Here is a 21,096-nt window from a genome sequence, read left to right as displayed (position 1 = left end):
TCTAAGTCTTTTGATAGCTTACGGTTTTTTGCCGTTGTTTATAGTTTTTGTCATTGTTTTTGTTTATCTTTTTTCTCAGGGTTAGATTTGACATCGCCACGATTGATCAAGATGGCGCTTATTTGTTATCATGATGATCTTCCCTATTTTGGACCCTCAGAATGATTTGGATACTCAGAATGATTTGGATACTCGTTTTGCATTCGTGAATAGTTTTCTCATGTCGGTTGACTATGGTTTGCGATTTGTCTGTGGTCTTTTAGTAGCTTCACCCCTTTTGTGGTTCGTTTACCGATACAGTCAAATTTGTTCGTATCTTTATTTTATTCGAGTCTTTTGGTTAAGTTTTTTTTAACATTTTCATTTTTTGGTCCTTGTGTGATCTAGGTGGCTAGTTTTTGTCTCGATAGTAATAGGAAAATATCATAATTATATTTTAGGTTTACAGTTATGTTTGTAAATTTTTATTGTAATTTTGAATATTTTCTATTTTTAATAAAACTAGCAACTTTCTATCACGAAAAAAGTTACATGAAACTATAAAAAGATAACAACATTTTTAAAATAATACTATCAATTATCCTTAAAAAGAAACTATTTTAGTAATGCCAATGAGTGTTGGCACAAGTGTTGAGATTCAGGAATTTGATCTTGTAAGGCCAAGTTCGAATCCTACCATCATCACTCTTGGTAGCCAATTTATAAATTCCTATGTAAATCTCAATTATATCTTAGGTATACTCTAATCATTGACTGAATGAGCCACCTAATGAACCATGTTTTTTTAAATATTTTGATATAACAAATTAAGGCAAAATGTTTTTGGACTTGAATTGAATTTGTTCAAAGTTTTCAAAAATAATTCAAAGTCCATTAAACTTGAAATTGAGCACAAAACGGTTTTCTAGACAAGAAGTATCAATAATGTTCTTACAGTATCAATACTGCATGAACTATACCAATATTGTTCATGTGGTAATGATACAAAGGGTAAGAGAAGTATCGATACTCTCTAGGTGGTATCGATACTACCAGTTTGCTCAAATTCCAGAATGCAAAATAAGTATCGATACCCAAAAGGGTATCGATACTACTTTATATAGTAGTATCGATACCATGGTTACAGTATCGATACCGTCAAGCCCAACGACTAGTAACGATTGGTTTTATTTAAAAATAATAAAGGAAGTATGATACTTATTAATGGAGTACCAATAGTTTATTTTTGCAGAGAAAACATTCCCAAACAGCTCAAAATCATCCCCAACAGCTAGAAACAACCACAAACACATTTCAACATATAAATACAAGTTCAAGCACTTGAAAAATGGATAGAAAACCTATCCAAGCAAGCAAACACAAGAGAAGAACTTTTCACTCTTTATTTTTTTCTCTTGTAAATAGTTGTGTTTTTGTGAGCTTAATTTTGTAAACACCTACCTTCGAGAGTTTTTTTTGTTTACTTCTTTTATCCTTTTGTAAAGGAGTTTTGGTTCTAGCTAAGCCTTTGAAAAGCTACAAAGTTTGTAAATGTTATCTCTTTGTCCTTGAAAAAGAAAGAACAAATTAGTAGATTTGTTGGAAAATCCTAAGTGATAAGCTTAAATAGTGGATGTAGACTTTTGTTCAAAAAGTTGAACCACTATAAATCTGTGTGCATCATTTTTCTATCCCATTAAATCTCTCTACTCCCTAAATTTCCAAAAAAAAAATCAATTCACCCCCTCTTGGCAATATTTTCATTTGTCTAATTGAGCTTCATAAATCTCAACAATTGGTATCAAAGCTTGACTCTTTAGAAGGTCTAATAACCTTGAGACGATCCTTGAAGGAGCTCTATCGATTTTCAACACAACCGACAATAAAATGGTTTCGACCTCTGACTCTTACTATATTGAAGACTCTCAACCGATTAACAAGCCACCTTATTTCAATAGAGCAAATTATGTCTATTGAAAGAATAAGATGATGCTCTTTATTCAAGCTAACGATCTAGGAGCATGTAACTCAATCATGAAGGGATACCCCATTCCAACCAATGAGATGGATGATTGGAGTGATAGGGAGAAGAATAAGTTTCAACTCAATGCAAAGGCTATGCACATCCTCTTTTGTGCATTAGAACCGGATGAATATGGAAGAGTCTCCTCTTGTTCTAATGCCAAGGAGATTTGGGACAAGCTTCAAGTCACTCATGAAGGAACCGATAAAGTGAGAGAAACCAAAATCAGTCTTCTCAATCATAGCTATGAGAATTTCAAGATGAAACCGGATAAAGACATCAAAGCTATGAAGGATAGATTTTCCGTGATTGTCAAGTGTCAACGGTCTCAAGGGATTTGGAGAAGTAATCCCTAATGAGAAGCTTGTGAAGAAGATGATCTACTCTCTTCCAGAGTATTGGCAATTGAAGAAGACGACGATTATCGAAGCGAAGAACATAAAGACTCTCACTCTTGATGAGTTCATTGGTTCTCTTCTCACTCATGAGTTGATGGTAAAGGAAGAAGAAAAAGATGAAGAAAAGAAAAAATAAGAAGAATGATGTAAATATTACCTTCAAATCCACCATTCAAATCCACCAATGAGAACAATCAACAAGTGAAGAGATGGATGAAGACGATGATGAAAAAGAAGAGATTGCCAAGCTCTTCAAAAGATTCAAAATATTCATGACTTCTAAGAAAGTGAAACATGAATCGAGCATAAAGAAGAGTCCCCCAGTATGCTTCAATTGTCAAAGAAATGGGCATGTCAAGTATGATTGTCCCCTCCTAAGAAGAATGGATCAAGTAAAAAGAAGACATTTATGGCAGCTTGGAGTGATGAAGATGACTCTAATTATGAAAGAAGTAGCCAACCTTTGTCTCATAGCCATTGAAGAAGATTCAAAGGTATCTTCTAACTCAATTGAATTAAATTCATATTCTTTTGATGAGTTACAAGATGCTTATAATGAGTTGTATTTGGAATTTGAGACCGTGAATTCCAAATATAAGAAATTAATTTCAAAATTTAAAGTTGAAAATGATTTGATTTTGAAAGCAAAAGTTGATTTTGAAAAACAAAATGAAATTTTGAAAAATGATTTAGAGTTTTCAAAAATCAAGATCAATGATTTAGAAAAAGAAAATTTTGATTTGAAAGTTAAGCTTGAGAGCTTAACAAAAGAAAAAGAATTAATTTCTAAAAACAACTCATTGTGTTTAAAAATGGCAAAATGCTCACATTGTCATTTGGAACATATTTGTCCCATAATGAAAAGAAAATCTTTTAAAATTAGACAAGTATGAGTTCCTAAGGGAACAAGGGGCATTGAAATTAATGTTCAAGGATCCAAAGCAATTTGAATACCAAAATCAAAATAAATGTCTCTTGTAGGTGTGTGGGAGCAATGGTGATGAGAGTGAAGATATTCAAAATTCAAATGCTCTAGCCACACTTTAAAAAGAATGGGTAACCTCTAAGCTTAATGCTTTTATTTTGATTAATTGGTTACTCATTTAGTTTTATGCATGCCTGAGTTTTGATCTTAAATGATTATGTTTTGTTTTTCATCTCATTTATGTTGAAAAGTTTTCAATTTTTCAAATGCTTTGATTTTACAAATTTTAAATTTTTGATCTTAATTTAAATGTTTATGCAAATAATTTATTGTAAATGACATCTCTTTAACAATTGATACCAATCTTTCAAATGCATAACATTGTTGGAAAGCTTTATACACATGCACTCAAGCTCAATATTTGGTATTGCATAAAGTATTTTAGACTTGGATAAATTGACTTTCATGTGTTACTAACATATTTGTTCATTTTTGTTGAAATTCAATTTCTTTTAAGTGTCATGCTCTTTAAAGTCAAATGTTTGTTTGGAATGCATTTATTGAGGGAAACTTTGATTTTTCAAATGATTTTAATGTTAAAATTACTACTTACTCTCTATTGTTGTTTTGTACCTTTAAAAATTGAATTATTTTTTATATAACAAAAAGGGGGAGAAGTATAAGTTTGAAAAATTCAATTTCAAGAATAAAAAAGGGGGAGCTTTAATATTTTCCAAAATATGTCTCTTTTTCATGAAATGTTTTATTAAGGGGAAGTTTTGCCAAAAACATTTTTTTTCAAATGTTTTGTTATATTAAAAAGAGAGAGATTGTTGAACCATGTTTTATAATATTTTGATATAACAAATTAAGGCAAAATGTTTTTAGGCTTGAATTGATTTTGTTCAAAGTTTTCAAAAATAATTCAAAGTCTATTAAACTTGGAATTAAGCACAAAACAATTTTCTGGACAAGAAGTATCGATATTGTTCTTACAGTATCGATACTGCATGAACATTACCGATACCAAGGGTAAGAGAAGTATTGATACTCTCTAGGTAGTATCGATACTACCGGCTTGCTTAAATTCCAGAATGCAAAATAGGTACCGATACCCAAAGGGGTACCGTTACTACTTTACATAATAGTATCAATACCATGGTTACAATATCGATATCGTCAGGTCCAACTGCTAGTAACGGTTAGTTTTATTTAAAAATAATAAAGGAAGTATTGATACTCATTAATGGAGTACTGATACTCCCTGTCCTAGGCAGTTTATTTTTGCAGAGAAAACATCCCTAAACGACTAGAAATCATCTCCAACGGCTAGAAACAATCACAAACACATTACAACATATAAATACAAGTTCAAGACACTTGAAGAAAGGTTAGAACACATATTCAAGCAAACAAACACAAAAGAAGAGTTTTTCACTCTTTATTTTCTTTTTCCTGTAAATAGTTGTGTTTTTGTGAGCTTAATTTTGTAAACAACTACATTTGAGAGGTTTTATTGTTTACTTCTTTTATGATTTTGTAAATGAGTTTTGGTTCTAGTTAAACCTTTAAAAAGCTAGAGAGTATGTAAATGTTATCTCTTTGTCCTTGAAAAATAAAGAACAAATTAGTGATTGTTGGAAAATCCTAAGTGATGAGCTTAGGTAGTAAATGTAGACTTTGGTTGAGAAAGTCGAACCACTATAAATCCGTGTACATAATTTTTCTATCCCTTTAAATCTCCTTACTCTCTAAATTTTCAAAAAAAACTGATTCACCCTCTCTTAACAATATTTTTAGTTGTCCAATTGAACTTCGTAAATCCCAACATCACCCTTACTTAAACTTTTGTGTAATACATTTTTGACAAGCCAAACACCAATCAATTCAAATAGGAGTTCGGTTTTTTATTTTGTCTTTTGTTTGGGAAATGCCACGATCAAGAAGGAAATCTTAGAGTAAACATTTTTTTCAACTTTCCATCTTTGAATAAAGTGTTTGTTTAAATCGGCGCATTTTCTTTTTAATTTCATGTTTTTTTTCATTAAAGGTTAGAACTTTGAAGGTTGAATGTAAGGGAAGATTGGAACACGACAATCCCAAAGGACATATTCCCATCAAATATAAGTCCCAACTATTTCCCCCTCATTATCTTCTGTGGGGCTAAGCTTGTCTTTGCCTTTTTCTGAAAAATTAAATTTGACTCTATTATTTACCTAATTCAATTGCCATACCATAAAATAATTAATGGATCTCTTGGGATTTAAAAATACTATTAAATATATTATAGATATAATATTTAAATACATGTAATATCATTTAAATATTAAATCAATATATATTCATAATAATTAAGTATTTAATGAAAAAATGTTTTAAATATAATATTATTTTAATTTAAAAAAAATTATTGATAATAATCTTTTCCTTAACAAGAGTGAAGAAAAGAAATCAATTCATTGTAAATAACTAATATTTTTTATGGGACCGTTTTTTTTTCCAATTTAATAACGGAAATGAGCTAAGCCTATAATAATTATCAATAATTAAGAGAGAGATAATTTAGGAAGACTCAAAGAGTCTCCGATGTTGTGGACCACCACCAGTTCGGAGAAGAAAGGGAGGGTGGCGCGTGGGCCCACAGTCGTTCATCGGGATTCACCCACGGGTGGGCAAATTTTCTTTAAAGTCACACTGGGTTGGTCCACATTTATAGCCTAATCCCTTCCCTCACCCCGCCCCCGCTTTTTTTTTTAACCGTCCGATCTAATGAATATATAACACCAACTTCAACCTTCTAACTCTCATCACTCTCGCTCCCAAACAAAAAAATAAAATAAAATTGCTTGGCCTCGTCTTATTTTCCACCACTGGATTGCTCCTTCTTCTTTGGATTAATTTTTTAAAAGGATCTGATATTTTTTTGAAGAAGGAACAGATTAGGTGATTGCTTTTGCTTATTTGTTCTGAATCTGAGGTGATTCTTTGCTTTGCTTAGAATCTACGTTTGAGTTTTAAGTTTTGTTATTTCTTCTCGGTGTTCGGGATTTTCGCCGACCTTCTTCTAATTCTGTAATCGGCATCTTTTTAGAGATCGGCGAGGTTTTCAAGATTTACGTCTCTTTCTTCAACCGGCATTGGTTTCGTTTCTGCCTGGTAATGAATGGCTCTCTCTCTCTCTCACTATTTTCTTTGATTAATTTCGCTTTTATGTTTTCGTTTTTATTTTTTTCTCGTTAGTTAATTAGTGCTGTGTTTGGTTGCTGGGAAACAAGAAGGAAATAAAAGTAAAAAGACTGAAAAGTACATAAATAATTTGTTTTATAAGTTATTTTGTTCTTTTCATTTTGTTTCGATTGAAATTTGTAATCGATGATTGCTTTTATCTCAACACTACAAAAATGTGAATTTCTGAAATTCTCAAAAGAGGCTGTATTCGGTTATTATTGATTAGGATTCTTTACGGATCTGTGAAATTCTTTTGTTTTGGACTTGAATCAAGTGAAGCTGTATTTGATCTTGGAGAATGAATTTTTCATCAGAGCTTTATAATGTCTGTAGGTTTAGATACAGAAATCAAAACATTATTAAGAATTTACTATCTTTCTTGTTTCTTTTCTATGGACTGTAGTTCATTTGATTACTAGACATAGAGATGAACATGGTTTACGTGAGAAGAAAAAGACAATAACTTTGGAACTTTTACAATGGTAAATGAATGTGATAACTAGGTTTTTTGTTGGAAATAACCCTAGTAATTTTTATCGATCGGTTGCCTAATATTACTTTTACTCTCTTTGGGTGTAAATTTCATTGTTATGCCTTTGCTCCTTTGATTTTGTGTTGGTGTTTTTCCAGAGGGAAATGAACTTTTATGTGGGCAAATAAAAATGATGAGCTTGGATATGTTGGCCACTGATGATTAGGAAAAGTTTTAAAGAGGAAATTTGGCATGTTATGATAATCTGGCTTTTAAAAATAGCAATAATTTATTACATTATGTCCATATATAAATATTCATCCATAAGTTCAATCAAATTGGTGAAAAGCTGATGTGAGAAACTTAGCTTTGGACTTTTGCAGCTAAGATGGATTGGTGAAGCAAAAGAAATCATTGACATCCGAAAGAAGAAAAGCTAATGAATAATTAGAAAGTTTGAAGGATATGGGATTTGGTTCAAATTCAGAGAGGAGTTCAAACCCACAGCAAAGTTCAAGGACTGGGAAAGAGAAAGCTCACTTGCCACATGCAGACCTGAGGTTAAAGAATCAAGGCAAGTTAAATGTAAAAAATGATCCGTATGGTATTTTGCCGGGTGAAATAATGAACAATCGGATTCAAAGCACCTTGGTTGAAACGAAACCTTTTGGGGATTGCAAAGGGCAGCCTCTCAAGCGCAAGCCAACAAAAGAAGATGAGCTTGTTAGGTACATGTCAAACTTGCCGGGTTACCTACAGCGGGTAGACAGTTCAGATAACCTTCAAGAGAAGGCATTGAATGTCGGTGTTCTGGATTGGGCACGTCTAGAAAAATGGAAGTACCACCAAAAGCATATGCCAACAACTACTGGAAATAATGTATCGAGAACCAATGCCAAATCTTCTGCCTTTTCTAATGATGTTCCCAAGGTTGCCTCTGCCAATAAAGGTATGCTACGCTCTTCAACATGTTCAAGTCTTACCCCATCTCAAAAGGATGACATTCTCGAGGTGCAAAACCATCTATTCCAAAGGTTAGGCACTATCAAGATATTGAAACTGCTTCCAAGAGCACCTTGGATCGGCAGAAGAAGACACCCAAGACATATAAATCCTTTGACAAAATTAATTCAGATGCAATTCTTCAGAAGGGGAAGAGAAAAGAATTAGATCAGAAAATCACTTCAGAAATGGATAATATGCCGTCAAACATGAGAAATCATGGAGTCTCACCTCTACCAAAGGAAAATGCAAGTGTTTGCGATGGTGGAGCAAAAACAAGAGTAGAGCAAAAGTGGAAAACTGATGTGAATAAGAAGGATTTGGATGATAAAACTACTTCAGATATGGAGGCTTCTTCATCCAAATCAAGAAACAATGCAGTTTCACTGGGTTCCAGCAAAATGCTCGGAGCTGAAGCAACAAAACTAAGAACAAAGATGCTGAGGAATCTGAAATGATCTTCTTCCAACTTCTGCCCGAAACAACTTTTTTGAAGAACCCACGATGGGACTTCGAATGAAGCAAAACTAATAGCTCTTCCTATGACCTGCTTCAGAAGGATCATTTTTGGGAACTATGTTCTGACGCTCCTCATTCTTGTACATTTCCTTCTGGAGTTGAGTTCAATCCTGAAACTGACATGATGGAACAGAGTCTGGATTTTCCGTCTGATGTGACTAGTGGGCCTTTGTTCTCAGATAACACTGGAAATATAAGGTCTCAAGGCAAGCATTCAGCAGAGAACAAGACTAAGTCTCAAGATACTGATTTTGAAACTTTGAAGATACTGGAAGAAGAAATGGCTGAGCTGGCAACTGAAAGAAGCAGAACTAACTCACCAAATCGCCGTTTTAGTTTCAGCTTGAGTCGTATTGGTAGAAGTTTCAGTTTTAAGGAAAGTTCTGCAGTCCCACAATTGAGCTCTGATTATGTTTCTGTGAGGTCCGGTCCAGTGAGGTCTGATTCTTCTGGTTTTCTGGATGATGCGCACATAGAGAAGCTGAATGGCTATCATAGAACTAGGTCCAGCCCTTTCAGAAGAGTGTTGGATCCACTACTAAAGTCCAAGGGCTTAAATTCCTTTCGATCCACTGACACTGTTCAGCCATCGAAGGGAAGCTTAAACTCCTCTACTCCACGGCCACTTGATGCAAATGAATCCTTTCAGGAAGAAAAGTTGGGGTCATCAATGACTAAAGCTCTTCTAGAGGTTGCAATGAAGAATGGACGCCCACTGTTCAGATTTGTTGTCACCAATGGTAGCAACATGCTCGCAACAACCGTGAAAAGTCTAGCATCATCTGACAAGGTGGGATCTAATCAGACGTATTCTCTTCGGTTAGTGAAATTAAGAAAAGAGTGGCAGTGGATAAGTAAAGGAAGCAAGGAAAAAATTGTGGTTACATCTATAAATCATTGGGCAAATGAAGATTTCTGACACTCGTATTTCAGATTTGACTGCAGAAGACTCTTGCGATTATCATCTGGTAAGAGAATCTGTTCTGTTCGGTGTGGAGCAAAGACAAGCTGATCAAGCATTGGTGAAGTTTACACCAAGTACGAGCTTGCTGCTGTTATCATCAAAATACTGGTGAAAGCAATTCACAGAAAGCTGATAAAGATGGATTCCCGTGCAACTTCATGAAAATTCGAGCTTCAAAGTACTACCGTCTTACTTTCTGGTGGAGTCCATAGCATGCCAAACAAAGGAATACCTTCCCCATTGATTGACAGATGGGATTTGGTGGATTATGTGACTGTGGAGGTTGGGATGTTGGTTGCAATTACACATTTCTCCGACCAAAACAGTAGATGCTGTAAGAATTCAAGGCCGCATCAAGCATGCCCTGACCGTCTTGAACTTTATCCACAGGTATCCTCTTTCTATTGTATTATTAGTTCTCCACTTTGTTATAATGTCGTCCGGCTATCTAAGTTCTTGTTTTGTACTTGATGCAGGGAGAAGCACAACAAAAACATGCCTATCTTCAGCTGGTTCCATACAAAAAGGGAATTTATGCAATTAAGTCAGTTCACCAATCACTGCGTTGCAAGCGTTCTTTATTGCCGTAACAGTTATAAGTTGTTGGAAATCCTCTGATTTTCCAGAATTCAACCTAAAGGAAACAATGTTGGATGGAAGCCTTGGGACGGACACCAAACCAACCATTTTCGTCGGAGCCATGCCTGCAAAATATGCGCCTAACCCCCCTCATTCACCCGTTGGGCGGGCATAGTTAATAGTTTCGCACATGGTGACCTGCTTCAATTTTCAGGTAGAGTTATAAAAAGTATCGAAGAGTGCTAAAACTCTCATATATATACAAGGAATTGGATTGGGGGTATAGGCTTGTTCAACATGGTTAATCGTATTGATTTTGTAAGAGTTGCACATTACGAATAGAGATCACTTGTATAAAGGAAATAATAATGGTAAATACCATTCACTGTTATAATCAAGTGTTTACTTTTTAAAATCAAGAACAGCATGGTACTATATGTTAGCATAAACTTTGTAGTAATATGCCCAAGAAAACATACATAAAATGCCATAAAATTTTGTTAACAAGCTGAATCAAACTGAGAACAACGTTAGAGGAAGACTTGATTTAATAGAACATCCAACCATATTGATGGGAGAAAACCAGACTCCAAAAAGGAATAAAAGCCGAAAAGAATACACACAAGGATGCTGATAAAGTGAACTATGCTTTCAAATGTAAGCTTGGGAAGCATGGTGAATGCATACGTACCATTGACCATTGATCCTTTCGAACACGTTTGTGACGAAATGTGCTCCTCAATTGTTACCTTTTGTTGTCTTGACGAATTCCATGCATGTAACATACCCGGAATCTCCTTTAACGTGAATCCGGACATTTTTCAGTTCTATCTCCACGGGAAATTCAAGGTTCATCCACACGATCTCCCAGCTTTCCATTACGAAATCATAACCGGATATCCCATTTGCAGCTGGGTGCACACAACAAACATCATCTCCTTTCACCCAAAGGTTCTGCATCGTGGCTAAATCCCCTCTCCTAAAAGCATCATAAATTCAGAGAATTTGCTGCCACTATCGAAGCCTTACTATCCACGTGTAGGACTCGGAGGTCATCCCTGATTTTTGCTGCTTCAGCATAGTTTTGTTCCTCAATGGCAGTCTGTAGGTCCCTCTGCAAGGTTTGTTCATCTGATATGATGCTTTCAACACTTGTATTACCCCCAATGTCATCAGGTTTGGCTTGAAAAGGCATCGACGGCAGCATATGCAGATTTCGTCTGAAGGGTGCTGCACTAAATTAATCAGCAGTTAGAACTGTGTGAAACTCAAATCCCAACAAGGAAAATATATAGGTGATATGTGAAGAAACCTAAAGAAAAGGTAATTTTCATTCAACAAAATTCATATTGAAGAACTCAGCAGAAGGTAATCAGTTAGATTGAAAAAAAGAAAACTCTGCTTTTCAAGTTCAAGTACTCAACAGCAACTAAAGCTTTAGCAACAAAGATATGTAGAGGTAGGAGAAAATTGAACTTACGTTGTAGCAAAAGCTAGATCCTTGGAATGCCATGAAAGTGAAACCCAGGGTTACTTAACAGGAGGGGGTTTGAAGGTGTAAAAAAGGGGTTTTCTCTATCTCGAATAAGATAAAGACAGGCGTGAGGCTGAGGAGGCAGAAAGTGGGAGATTTTGATAGCCGAGAGCATTTCATGGAAAAAATTTTAAGTTGTCTTCGAACATGACATGGGCTCCCTCAGTTTACACTACAAATATATGCTAGGAAAATAATTTCAATGACCAAAAATGCCTTATAATATACGATTTTAACTAATTCTTTTTAGATTTACCAAAATGACCAACTAAATCGCAATGCGATCGATAATTCGCAACGCGTTCTCCGGTATCGCAAATCAGTTTCCAGATTCGCAACACGATTCTGACTATCGCATTGCGATTTCCCAAATTCGCGTTGCGATTTTCCTAATTCACAATGCGAATACGTAAATCGCAACGCGATTAAGTAAATCACAATGCGAATTAGGAAAATCGCAATGCGAATACGTAAATCGCAATGCGAATCTGACTATCGCAATGCGATTTACATAACGCCATTCGTATTAACGCGTATTTTTTTTTCAAATTCCAAACACGAATTTTTTTCTTAATATATCGAAAACCGAACCGCCCACAGTAATCACAACTCATAACATCAAACCTAAAATCACAACACTTAGTCCCATCTCCATCTCTCACTCTCTACGGCGAAATCCGTCCCCATCTCCGAAGATTTCCGTCCCCATCGCCGGTGAAATCCCTCACAACCATTCACGGTCAGAAATCCCTCACAATCATTCAGAAATGGAAAATCAACATCCGATGGTTAGTTTTTTTAATTTTTATTTTGAAAATTTTGCATTATTTTAGGATTTTCATATTGAAATTGATGATAAGTTTACTGGTAATTTCAATAATAGATTAACCATTTCACTTAGATTTCTTATTAAATTCATTCGATTGCTGCCAATACTGCTAAACTGTTTAGTATTTAACCCTGTGAAGTTAGTATTTATCTTTATTTTGTCTTTTGGTTGAAGTAATGCAGAAGAAGAATAGTTTCGAGAAAGAAAATCGCAACGCGGAAATGACTATCGCAACGAGAGAATCGCAACGCGAAACCAAAATCGCATTGCGATTTTCATTTCGCGTTGCGATTTTCATTTCGCGTTGCGATTCTCTCGTTGCGATAGTCATTTCCACGTTGCGATTTTCATTCTCTCGTTGCGATTTTCATTTCAACCAAAAGACAAAACAGTGTTGCAAATTTTAGTTTCAAGAATAAACTACTATTTATGTTATTTTTTGGTATATCTTCACAGTGTAGTTTTTGGTATATCTTTGGTATGTTTATGTTTTTGTAGAAATTTTTTTCGGCTTCATTGACATTAAGGAATAAAGTTAGCCTAGCCACTACAATTGCTTCGAAGCTTTCACCCAAAAGAAAATTGTTGAGGAAACCTGCTTCGGGCCATGGCTGAGAGTACAGCATCCGGGTGGAGATGCTAATTTGACCCATTTGTGGCTTCAGACCATGACTAGCGATCTACCCGACAGTATACGTGGTGAGGAAGAGATATGATTTCATTTTCCACCGGCGTATACTTGTTTTGGGCGGAAGGAGTTCTGCTTAATCACTGGTCTACGATTCGGACACGATGATGTAGGCCGGTACACTCGTCATATCACCCGCCCATCATGGTTATCCAGGGTTTTTCTTGATGAGTCAATAGAGAAGCCGAACTTAAACGTCGACGGCCTGAAGAAATTGTTTAATAGAAAGATGGTTTTACTCGGATGAATGACGTCGATGTTGTCCGAGTATGCCTTCTACTACTTTTGTATGCCGGCTTTTTAGGCAGAGAGGCCAGACAACCTATTCCTCAGGAGCTAATATTATTGGTAGAGGACCTAAATGCATGGAATCTGTTTCCGTGGGGTTCGTATATATGGAAAGCTACCTGGGCTAAGTTGTCGTCTGCCTTTGATGACCGCAAAAGTTTGCGGGGCGATGGGTCGAAATACACTTTGTCAGGCTTTGTTTGGGCCTTTAAGGTAAGAATTTCTATATAATGTTTTCAAAATTATAATTAATTATTTAACAATTACTAATGTTTGTTATATTGTTTGTAGATTTGGATATTCGAGGTTTCCCCAGCATGCGAACAATGCATTAAAAACCTCAAATGATATTCCTAGGGCTATTTCCTGGAAGAGGAAACGTCTGTTGGATTGGGAAGACTTAATACCATATGCGACAATAAATAATGTAAGTTAACACAAATACTATCATATATAAACAAGTTATTAATAGTAGACGTTTAACTTTGTTTGAGTTTTTATATTTTTAGGAGGCCAACACTCCATTAATGAGACTGACACCCACGGAGGCTGAGCTTGCCACTGATTGGTGGCAAGCTAGTCAGTGTTTTCTTGATGGCACAAATGATGAGCAGCCTCCACTTCCTCCACTTCGAGAGCCATCACCTCACCCAGAGCCATCACCTGATCGACCCGACTATACACCTCTACAACGAGAGCCATCACCTATACCGTCACATCATTGAGCCTCTTCTCCACCATCACCTCATGATAGGAGACCGAAAAAGATGCCACGACTTCTATCTCCCTGTTCTCCACCTCCACGGGACGAGTCAAGGGAGTTACGTGATGAGGTCAATGCCTTGCGTGAGGAGATCGATACTCTACGCGATAACGATGGTGCATGGCGTGTGGAGGTGTCTACTTTACGTGGTGAGGTTGCCGCTCTACGTGAGATGGTAGTATCGTTGCAGAATGATGTTCATACTCTACGCAACGAGGTAAGTTTAAGAATTTCCATATTTAACTTGATGATAAATTTACTCGTAATTTCACTTAGATTAACCATTTCACTTAGATTGCTTAGTAAATTTATTCGGTTGCTGCCAATACTGCTAAACTGTTTATTAACACTGTGAAGTTAGTATTTGTCTTTTGTTTTGTCTTTTGGTTGAAGTAAATTTATTCGGTTGCTACCAATTCTGCTAAACTGTGTATTCTTTAACACTGTGAAGTTAGTATTTGTCTTTGTTTTGTCTTTTGGTTGAAAGTAAATTTGTTCGGTTGCTGCCAATTCTGCTAAACTGTGTATTCTTTAACACTGTGAAGTTAGTATTTGTCTTTGTTTTGTCTTTTGGTTGAAAGTAAATTTGTTCGTTTGCTGCCAATTCTGCTAAACTGTATTCTTTAATACTCTGAAGTTATTATTTGTCTTTGTTTTGTCTTTTGGTTGAAGTAATGCAATTCATTCAAGTTTCAATTTGCAAAAGAAGAAGAAATAGTTTATTCTTGAAACTAATTTAGTAACACTGTTTTGTCTTTTGGTTGAAATGAAAATCGCAACGAGAGAATGAAAATCGCAACGCGAAATGAAAATCGCAACGAGAGAATCGCAACGCGAAACCAAAAATCGCAACACGAAACTATAATCGCGTTGCGATTTTTGGTTTCACGTTGCGATTTTGTCGTTGCGATTTTCATTTCGCGTTGCGATTCTCTCGTTGCGATTTTCATTTCGCGTTGCGATAGTCATTTTTCACGTTACGATTTTAAGTTCCATAAACTATTCTTCTTCTGCAAATTGAAACTTGAATGAATTGCATTACTTCAACCAATAGACAAAGACAAATACTAAGTTGACAGTGTTGCAAGTTTGAAACATATTTGCCTTTGTTATCTGATGCATTTTGTGAACTATGATAGAATAATGACTTGGGTGAATTCAATGCAAGTTTGAAACATATTTGTCTTTGTTTTCATTGTTTAAATATCATGTCTGTTTATTTACTGATATTTGTATTTAATTATTTAGCGGCCCGATAAGGTGGATGCTTTACGTTGGGGTTTTCTTGCACGACAGAGTTCACGCATCAGACAGCGTGCACGTGCTATTAAGTCTCCGTACACCCCAATAGTGCGAAGATACCGCAAAAAGAAGCCCGAATCGCCTGTCATCCCTCAAGAGTCCACTCCTATCGTTGAAGAGGCCCCTATCATTCCTCGAGAGTCCATTCCCACCGTTCAAGAGGCCACTGTCATCGTTGAAGAGGTCCCTCCCACCATTCAAGAGCCCGATTCACATGGCGTCATATGTAGGATTCTTGAGAAACCCTCTGACGTGCCGGACATGATGGATTCAAGTTGACTATCGTATGAGTTACCGGCCAGTACCATACCGGTATCTGAAGTGGAGAGGAGACAACTACCGGACACAATTCTGGATAACACCCTTTGGGCTAAGACCGCAGTTGATTTTTATCTACATGAGAAGAGCCAGGGGTGTTTCACTGACATGTGCAAGCTCAACGATGATATCTATTTGTTGCTTGATCGGTCTTAGTGTTGCGTATTATTAGGGGTCGAAGACAATGGCTATTTCGATGGAGGGGTAAGTCTTATATTTTTCTTATATTTCAATTTGATTATTTTTTTAAAAATTTATGTAAGTTACTAATATATGTCTTTTTTTGTAAAATAGCATATCGATGCGTGGGTGTCACGTCTTCTAATAATTAGGAAACTTAAGGAAAATAAAAGAAATACACGATATACAATTATGTCGACGTCTTTTAACGCCGTTCACTTGAAGAATCAACGAGATGAATCATTTGCGTTGGGCAATGGACAAGCTAAACTTTATCCTGCATGGTGGGAGGTCGATAAGGTTAGTATTTATTTTAGATTGAGTTTAAAGGTATTCATAAATAAGTGCGCAAATGAATGAATTATTACTTATGATTGCAGGTGTTTATCCCTGTTTTGGAACGTAAACATTGGCTTCTCGTCGAGCTTCAGCTCCCATCCCTTAAGGCAATAGTATATGACAGCATGATAAATTACATATCATTGGCTGATTTAAGAGATATTATTAAGGGATAGAGCTCTCATTTGGCTAAATTCTTGGATGCGATAAATTATTGGACTCGTTCTGGAAACAAGAAGCCAAAGAAGCTCAATATTACAGTTAGCAGAGACGAGACCGCACCACAACAAACGAAAGGACCCAGAGGGGATTGTGGTCCTCTCGTATGCTTGGCGTTGGAGCGTTTGATCAGGAAGTATAAAGTATCTACCTCCCACCGATAGAGATAGAGTTGCAGTAGGCTTGTGGTTTCAGCATTATATGGCTAGATCGATATATATGAGACGCTGCCTACCTGCATCCGCGTTATAAAAATATCCATAAACAATTGGTAAGTTTATAGGCTTGTGGTTTGAAAATGTTTGGTTAAGTACCTAGAATTCAATAATTTGCTGTTTGTAGGTTTTAGATGTGTAGAAAGTGTTGTTTGAGCAAATGTTTGGTTTCTGCAGGTTAATCTCATAAGTGAGCTGCGTGAAAATGATGTATGGCTGCAAAAGTTGATTCAATAGTAGATGAGGAAATAAGAATTATTGCTTATTTTTTGATTGTTTAATTGATTTGTAAAAGATGATTTGTAAAAGTTGATTTGTTTAATTGATGTGAACATAATTCTTATTTGTGCTTGTTTAATTGATTGAAATGTAATGGTTGATTTTGTTGATTTCAATCTGCATTATGTTGAAGGCAAAAATGACTATCGAAATGCGAAATGAAAATCGCAACGAGAGATTCGCAACGCAAAATGAAAATCGCAACGACAAAATCGCAACGCGAAACTAAATTCGCGTTGCGATTTTCATTTCGCTTTGCGATTCCCTCGTTGCGATTTTCATTTCGCATTGCGATAGTCATTTCCGTGTTGCGATAGACATTAAGATGATTGCGAACGTCATTTCTGTGTTGCGATAGTCAAATGAATGCCTAATAAGTGATAACAACTGAACAAATCATAGCAATTTTCAAACTCAAGTTACTAATACATGCCTAACTGAAAATGTTAAAAGTTCACACATAAAATCCACATAATACAACGTTTGCATTTAAAAATCACCTAAGTTAACAGTCCCAAAAGATGAAGCCGGTTGTGATTGGGATTTTAAAGATGATTTCGATTTTGATTGCCTTTTGCTTGACACCATATGAGCTTTGGATTTTGATGAGGATCCATATTTTGGTAGAGGAAAAGATGATTGTGATGGCACTGGTGATCCACATGTCAACCTTGTATGACCACTTTCCTTGCACCGACTACATGTCGATCTCTTATTCTCTTCACCCTTAGACGGTATACGATCGTGACTTTTTGGTCGGCCAGGTAGCCTTCTGTCCATGGCTGGTGGAAAAACTGTTTGTAAGTCATCTGGTATGTCCCACTCAGAAGGATGTAGAATAGGGTAGACAATCTCGCCATAAGTCTGTCAATATACTTCTGTAGTGTAGCAATCCATAGCGTATGCACTTGAATCATCTTAGTTTAGATGAAGAGAAACTTTTATATCATGGCCACACGGATAACCAGATGTTTGCCATTTCATACAACTACACGTCTTTGCATTTAGATCGACAAGCTCATTTAAGTTATTATCCAGTACTTCAAACAAAGTGTCTGAACATAGTTCAACTCTCCATGACGTTGACTTCACAACACGTTTCGTTATCTTTTTTTCTGTCCATGGTGTAACACGATGTTCCAATGTTCCTGTAAATTTAAATAAATAATACTTAGTAAAATATATGATAAGTTACGAATTTAAAGAAATAATACTTGCATGGTTTCTTTTCTTGTAGTATCACTGTTGAATAGAGGCTCGAAAAAACTCCATTAACATAGTAATTGGTAATTTCCGGGAATGACGACTTAGAGCGTTGATTGATTCTGCACTATTAGACGTCATGAAACCATATCTTGCTCCAAGTTGATGTACTCTTGACCATCTTTCAAACCCGACATCTTCTAGTGTTTGAGCACACTGAGGCAAAACACGTCTTAAACAGTTTATATGCTTATTAAAATCCACTTCCCGATAAGCTTTTACAGCCTTCCAGTATGTTCATTTGTGATTTTTTATACCAGCAGACCTTGATTTTAGATTTCTATACAAATGAACACCACAAAGTCCATGAAAAGCATCTGGGAAACACCTTCTAACAGCGTTGTCAATTGAGTTTACCCTATCGGATATGATTTTCAGATTGCTAATAGGACCTATGTAATCCCTAAGATGCCCCATAAACCATGTCCATGAATCAGAGGTTTCAGATTTTCTAATCCTGTAAGCTATTGGCAGTATCCCATTGTTAGCATCCATGGCTACTGCTAATAAGTTGACTCCAAGGTATCGACCTTTTAAATATGCTCCGTCAACTATAATAACTGGGCACATGCAATTAATAAACGAACGAATCTACAAAATCATATACACAAGAAATATAATCATTTAAATGTAAAATGCATGTAACTAACAAAAATGAGTCAACAAAATTATATTGATTTACTAACCGCAACACCAATGGCGATAAACATCAACTCAAAGCGTCCATCTCTATCTGTTTTGATATGAGTTACCAACCCAGGATTTTTCAGCTTTAAATTATGACAATAAGCCGGCAGTTGGGCAAACGATGCTTCTGGCGACCCCCTCAACAATTCCAAGGCATAACATTTGGCTCTCCAAGCTTGAGAATATGAGATACTAATCTTGAACCAAGCATTCATGTCAGTCATAATTTCATGTCCCCGATATACCCTACTATTCAAAAACATTAACTCAGCCAAAAAACCACCCAACACCTTTTTGTTTGCCTGTCTATGGTGAGGAAAAACTTGGTTTCTTGAACATGTATGTTTATCAATAAAAGTCCTAACTTGAAACATTTCGCAATCTTTTATCCTCTTTGCAATCATACGCCACGTACAGTTTTTGTCAATCATACACCTTGTTTCGAAACGATCTTTGCTTGATTTGTTAACTTTTAGTTGATAGCCATCTTCCACACATTTCGTATACAAAGCTATCTTCAAGTCTTCCTTTGTATCAAAACAATCATCTTTATTGATACGAATAATTTTTGTGTGACAATCAACTGCTATCTTTACCAACTCTTCTTCCAGTATCTGAAGTAATTCTGGCATATTCCAGTTATACTCCCGTGGCATTTTCTTCAGGGACTTTTCTTTGGGGATTTCTTCTTCTTCTTTTTCTTCTTCAGTGTTATATGAATTACAGAATGGATGTTCAACATGTTCATTTACAGTCGTAACTTCCTCCTCATTATCATCAATAACATCTTTCTCGGCAACGGCTGTTTCATCATCAAAATTCGGGTATTGACCAATATCAAAATCATTACACGCAGGGTCTGTTTCTTCTTCTGAAAAATCATCAAAATCTGAGTATTGACCAAGATCAAAGTCCGGGTATTGACCAAGATCAAATTTCGAATACTGACTAGTACTCACAATTTTTTTTGTTGGCTCATCATCGTCTAACTGGTCAATACGAAAACCGGAATTTGGTGCTGGAAGTTGATTGGGATTTGGATTAGGGAAAGGTTGTGGGTTTTGAGATTGTGTTTGGTATTGGAAATATGGTGAAACAATATTTGCTTGGTGATGAAATTGTGGTGGAACCATTAAATTTTGAGCACCATAAACTGGGGTTGAAAAACTTAGTTGATTACTACCCGCTACTGACCCAACTTCACTACTTCTAGGTTCAACAACATACAATGTAACATCATCACTTGAAACACTAATGTAAGCAATGAATCATTCAACATCTTCATTGTCGGTTAACAAATAAACTTTACCATTTTTCTGATAAGATAGCCTAAATCCACTTAGGGGCTCTAAATTCAATTTATTTGCAACACGTAACATTAGAGTTTCATAAGTTAACTTTTTTAATGACAGTTTTAGTTGAAGATTCATGGGTAAAGGCATATATTGTAAAACCCATGAACATTCTCCCATGACCCTCCAAAACACAAATCTATCCAAACATGATCAACATTAGATGATTTCATTATTGTAAATTAATTTACTAAACAAACGAGCTGCGAAACTAAAACATGTTGCCGGATGGGAAAGGATGTCGTTGGATATAGGAACGGATGTCACCGGAGAGAGTGATAGATGGAGATGGAATGAGTTGCGATTTAGGGATTTAGGTTATGAGTTGCTGCTGCTCGTATTTATATACCCAAAATATTTGTGTTGCGAAATTAAAACATGTTGCGAATTCAGAAATCGAGTTACGAATTTGAAATTCAGTATTGCGATAGTCAGAATCTCGTTGTGATTTACTGCGATTTACTAAATCGTAATGTGATTTACGTAACCGCATTGTGATTTACGTAACCGCATTGCGATTTAGGAAAATCGCAATGCGAATTTGGGAAAATCGCAATGCGATAGTCAGAATCACGTTGCGAATCTGGAAACTGATTTGCGATACCGGAGATCGCGTTGCGAATTATCGATCGCATTGCGATTTAGTTGGTCATTTTGGCAAATCCAAAAAAAGTTGGTTAAAATCGTATATTATAAGGCATTTTTGGTTACTGAGGTTATTTTCTCTATAAGCTACAACCAGACCTGAGTT

General features: G+C 35.9%; 1 protein-coding gene and 1 pseudogene across 2 annotated transcripts; one reads left to right on the top strand and one right to left on the bottom strand.

Annotated features, from left to right (window-relative positions):
- The first annotated feature begins 6,150 nt into the window (after window positions 1-6,150).
- On the top strand, window positions 6,151-8,204 carry LOC120135469. 2 transcript variants are annotated; one of them, XM_039151743.1, is made up of 3 exons: window positions 6,151-6,302; window positions 6,417-6,481; window positions 7,409-8,204. In XM_039151743.1, the coding sequence occupies exon 3, from the start codon at window positions 7,491-7,493 to the stop codon at window positions 8,193-8,195; it is 705 nt and encodes a 234-aa protein (XP_039007674.1). In that variant the 5' UTR covers window positions 6,151-6,302; window positions 6,417-6,481; window positions 7,409-7,490; the 3' UTR covers window positions 8,196-8,204. The 2 variants fall into 2 exon arrangements, with proteins under 2 accessions (XP_039007674.1, XP_039007673.1); XM_039151742.1 differs by having other exon boundaries at window positions 6,151-6,481.
- Window positions 8,205-10,740: 2,536 nt separating this feature from the next.
- On the bottom strand, window positions 10,741-18,045 carry LOC120135467 (annotated as a pseudogene).
- Window positions 18,046-21,096: the final 3,051 nt, after the last annotated feature.

The sequence above is a fragment of the Hibiscus syriacus genome, unplaced genomic scaffold (genome assembly GCF_006381635.1).
Source record: "Hibiscus syriacus cultivar Baekdansim isolate YM2019G1 unplaced genomic scaffold, ASM638163v2 tig00110610_pilon, whole genome shotgun sequence".
Taxonomy (NCBI): Eukaryota; Viridiplantae; Streptophyta; class Magnoliopsida; order Malvales; family Malvaceae; genus Hibiscus; species Hibiscus syriacus.
The sequence above is the reverse complement of the archived record's forward strand: the minus strand, read 5'-3'. Positions and strand labels throughout refer to the sequence as shown.

Bases quoted from the DNA above. Each gene is read 5' to 3' on its own strand.
- LOC120135469 (XM_039151743.1), top strand. From the start codon at position 7,491: ATGGGATTTGGTTCAAATTCAGAGAGGAGTTCAAACCCACAGCAAAGT.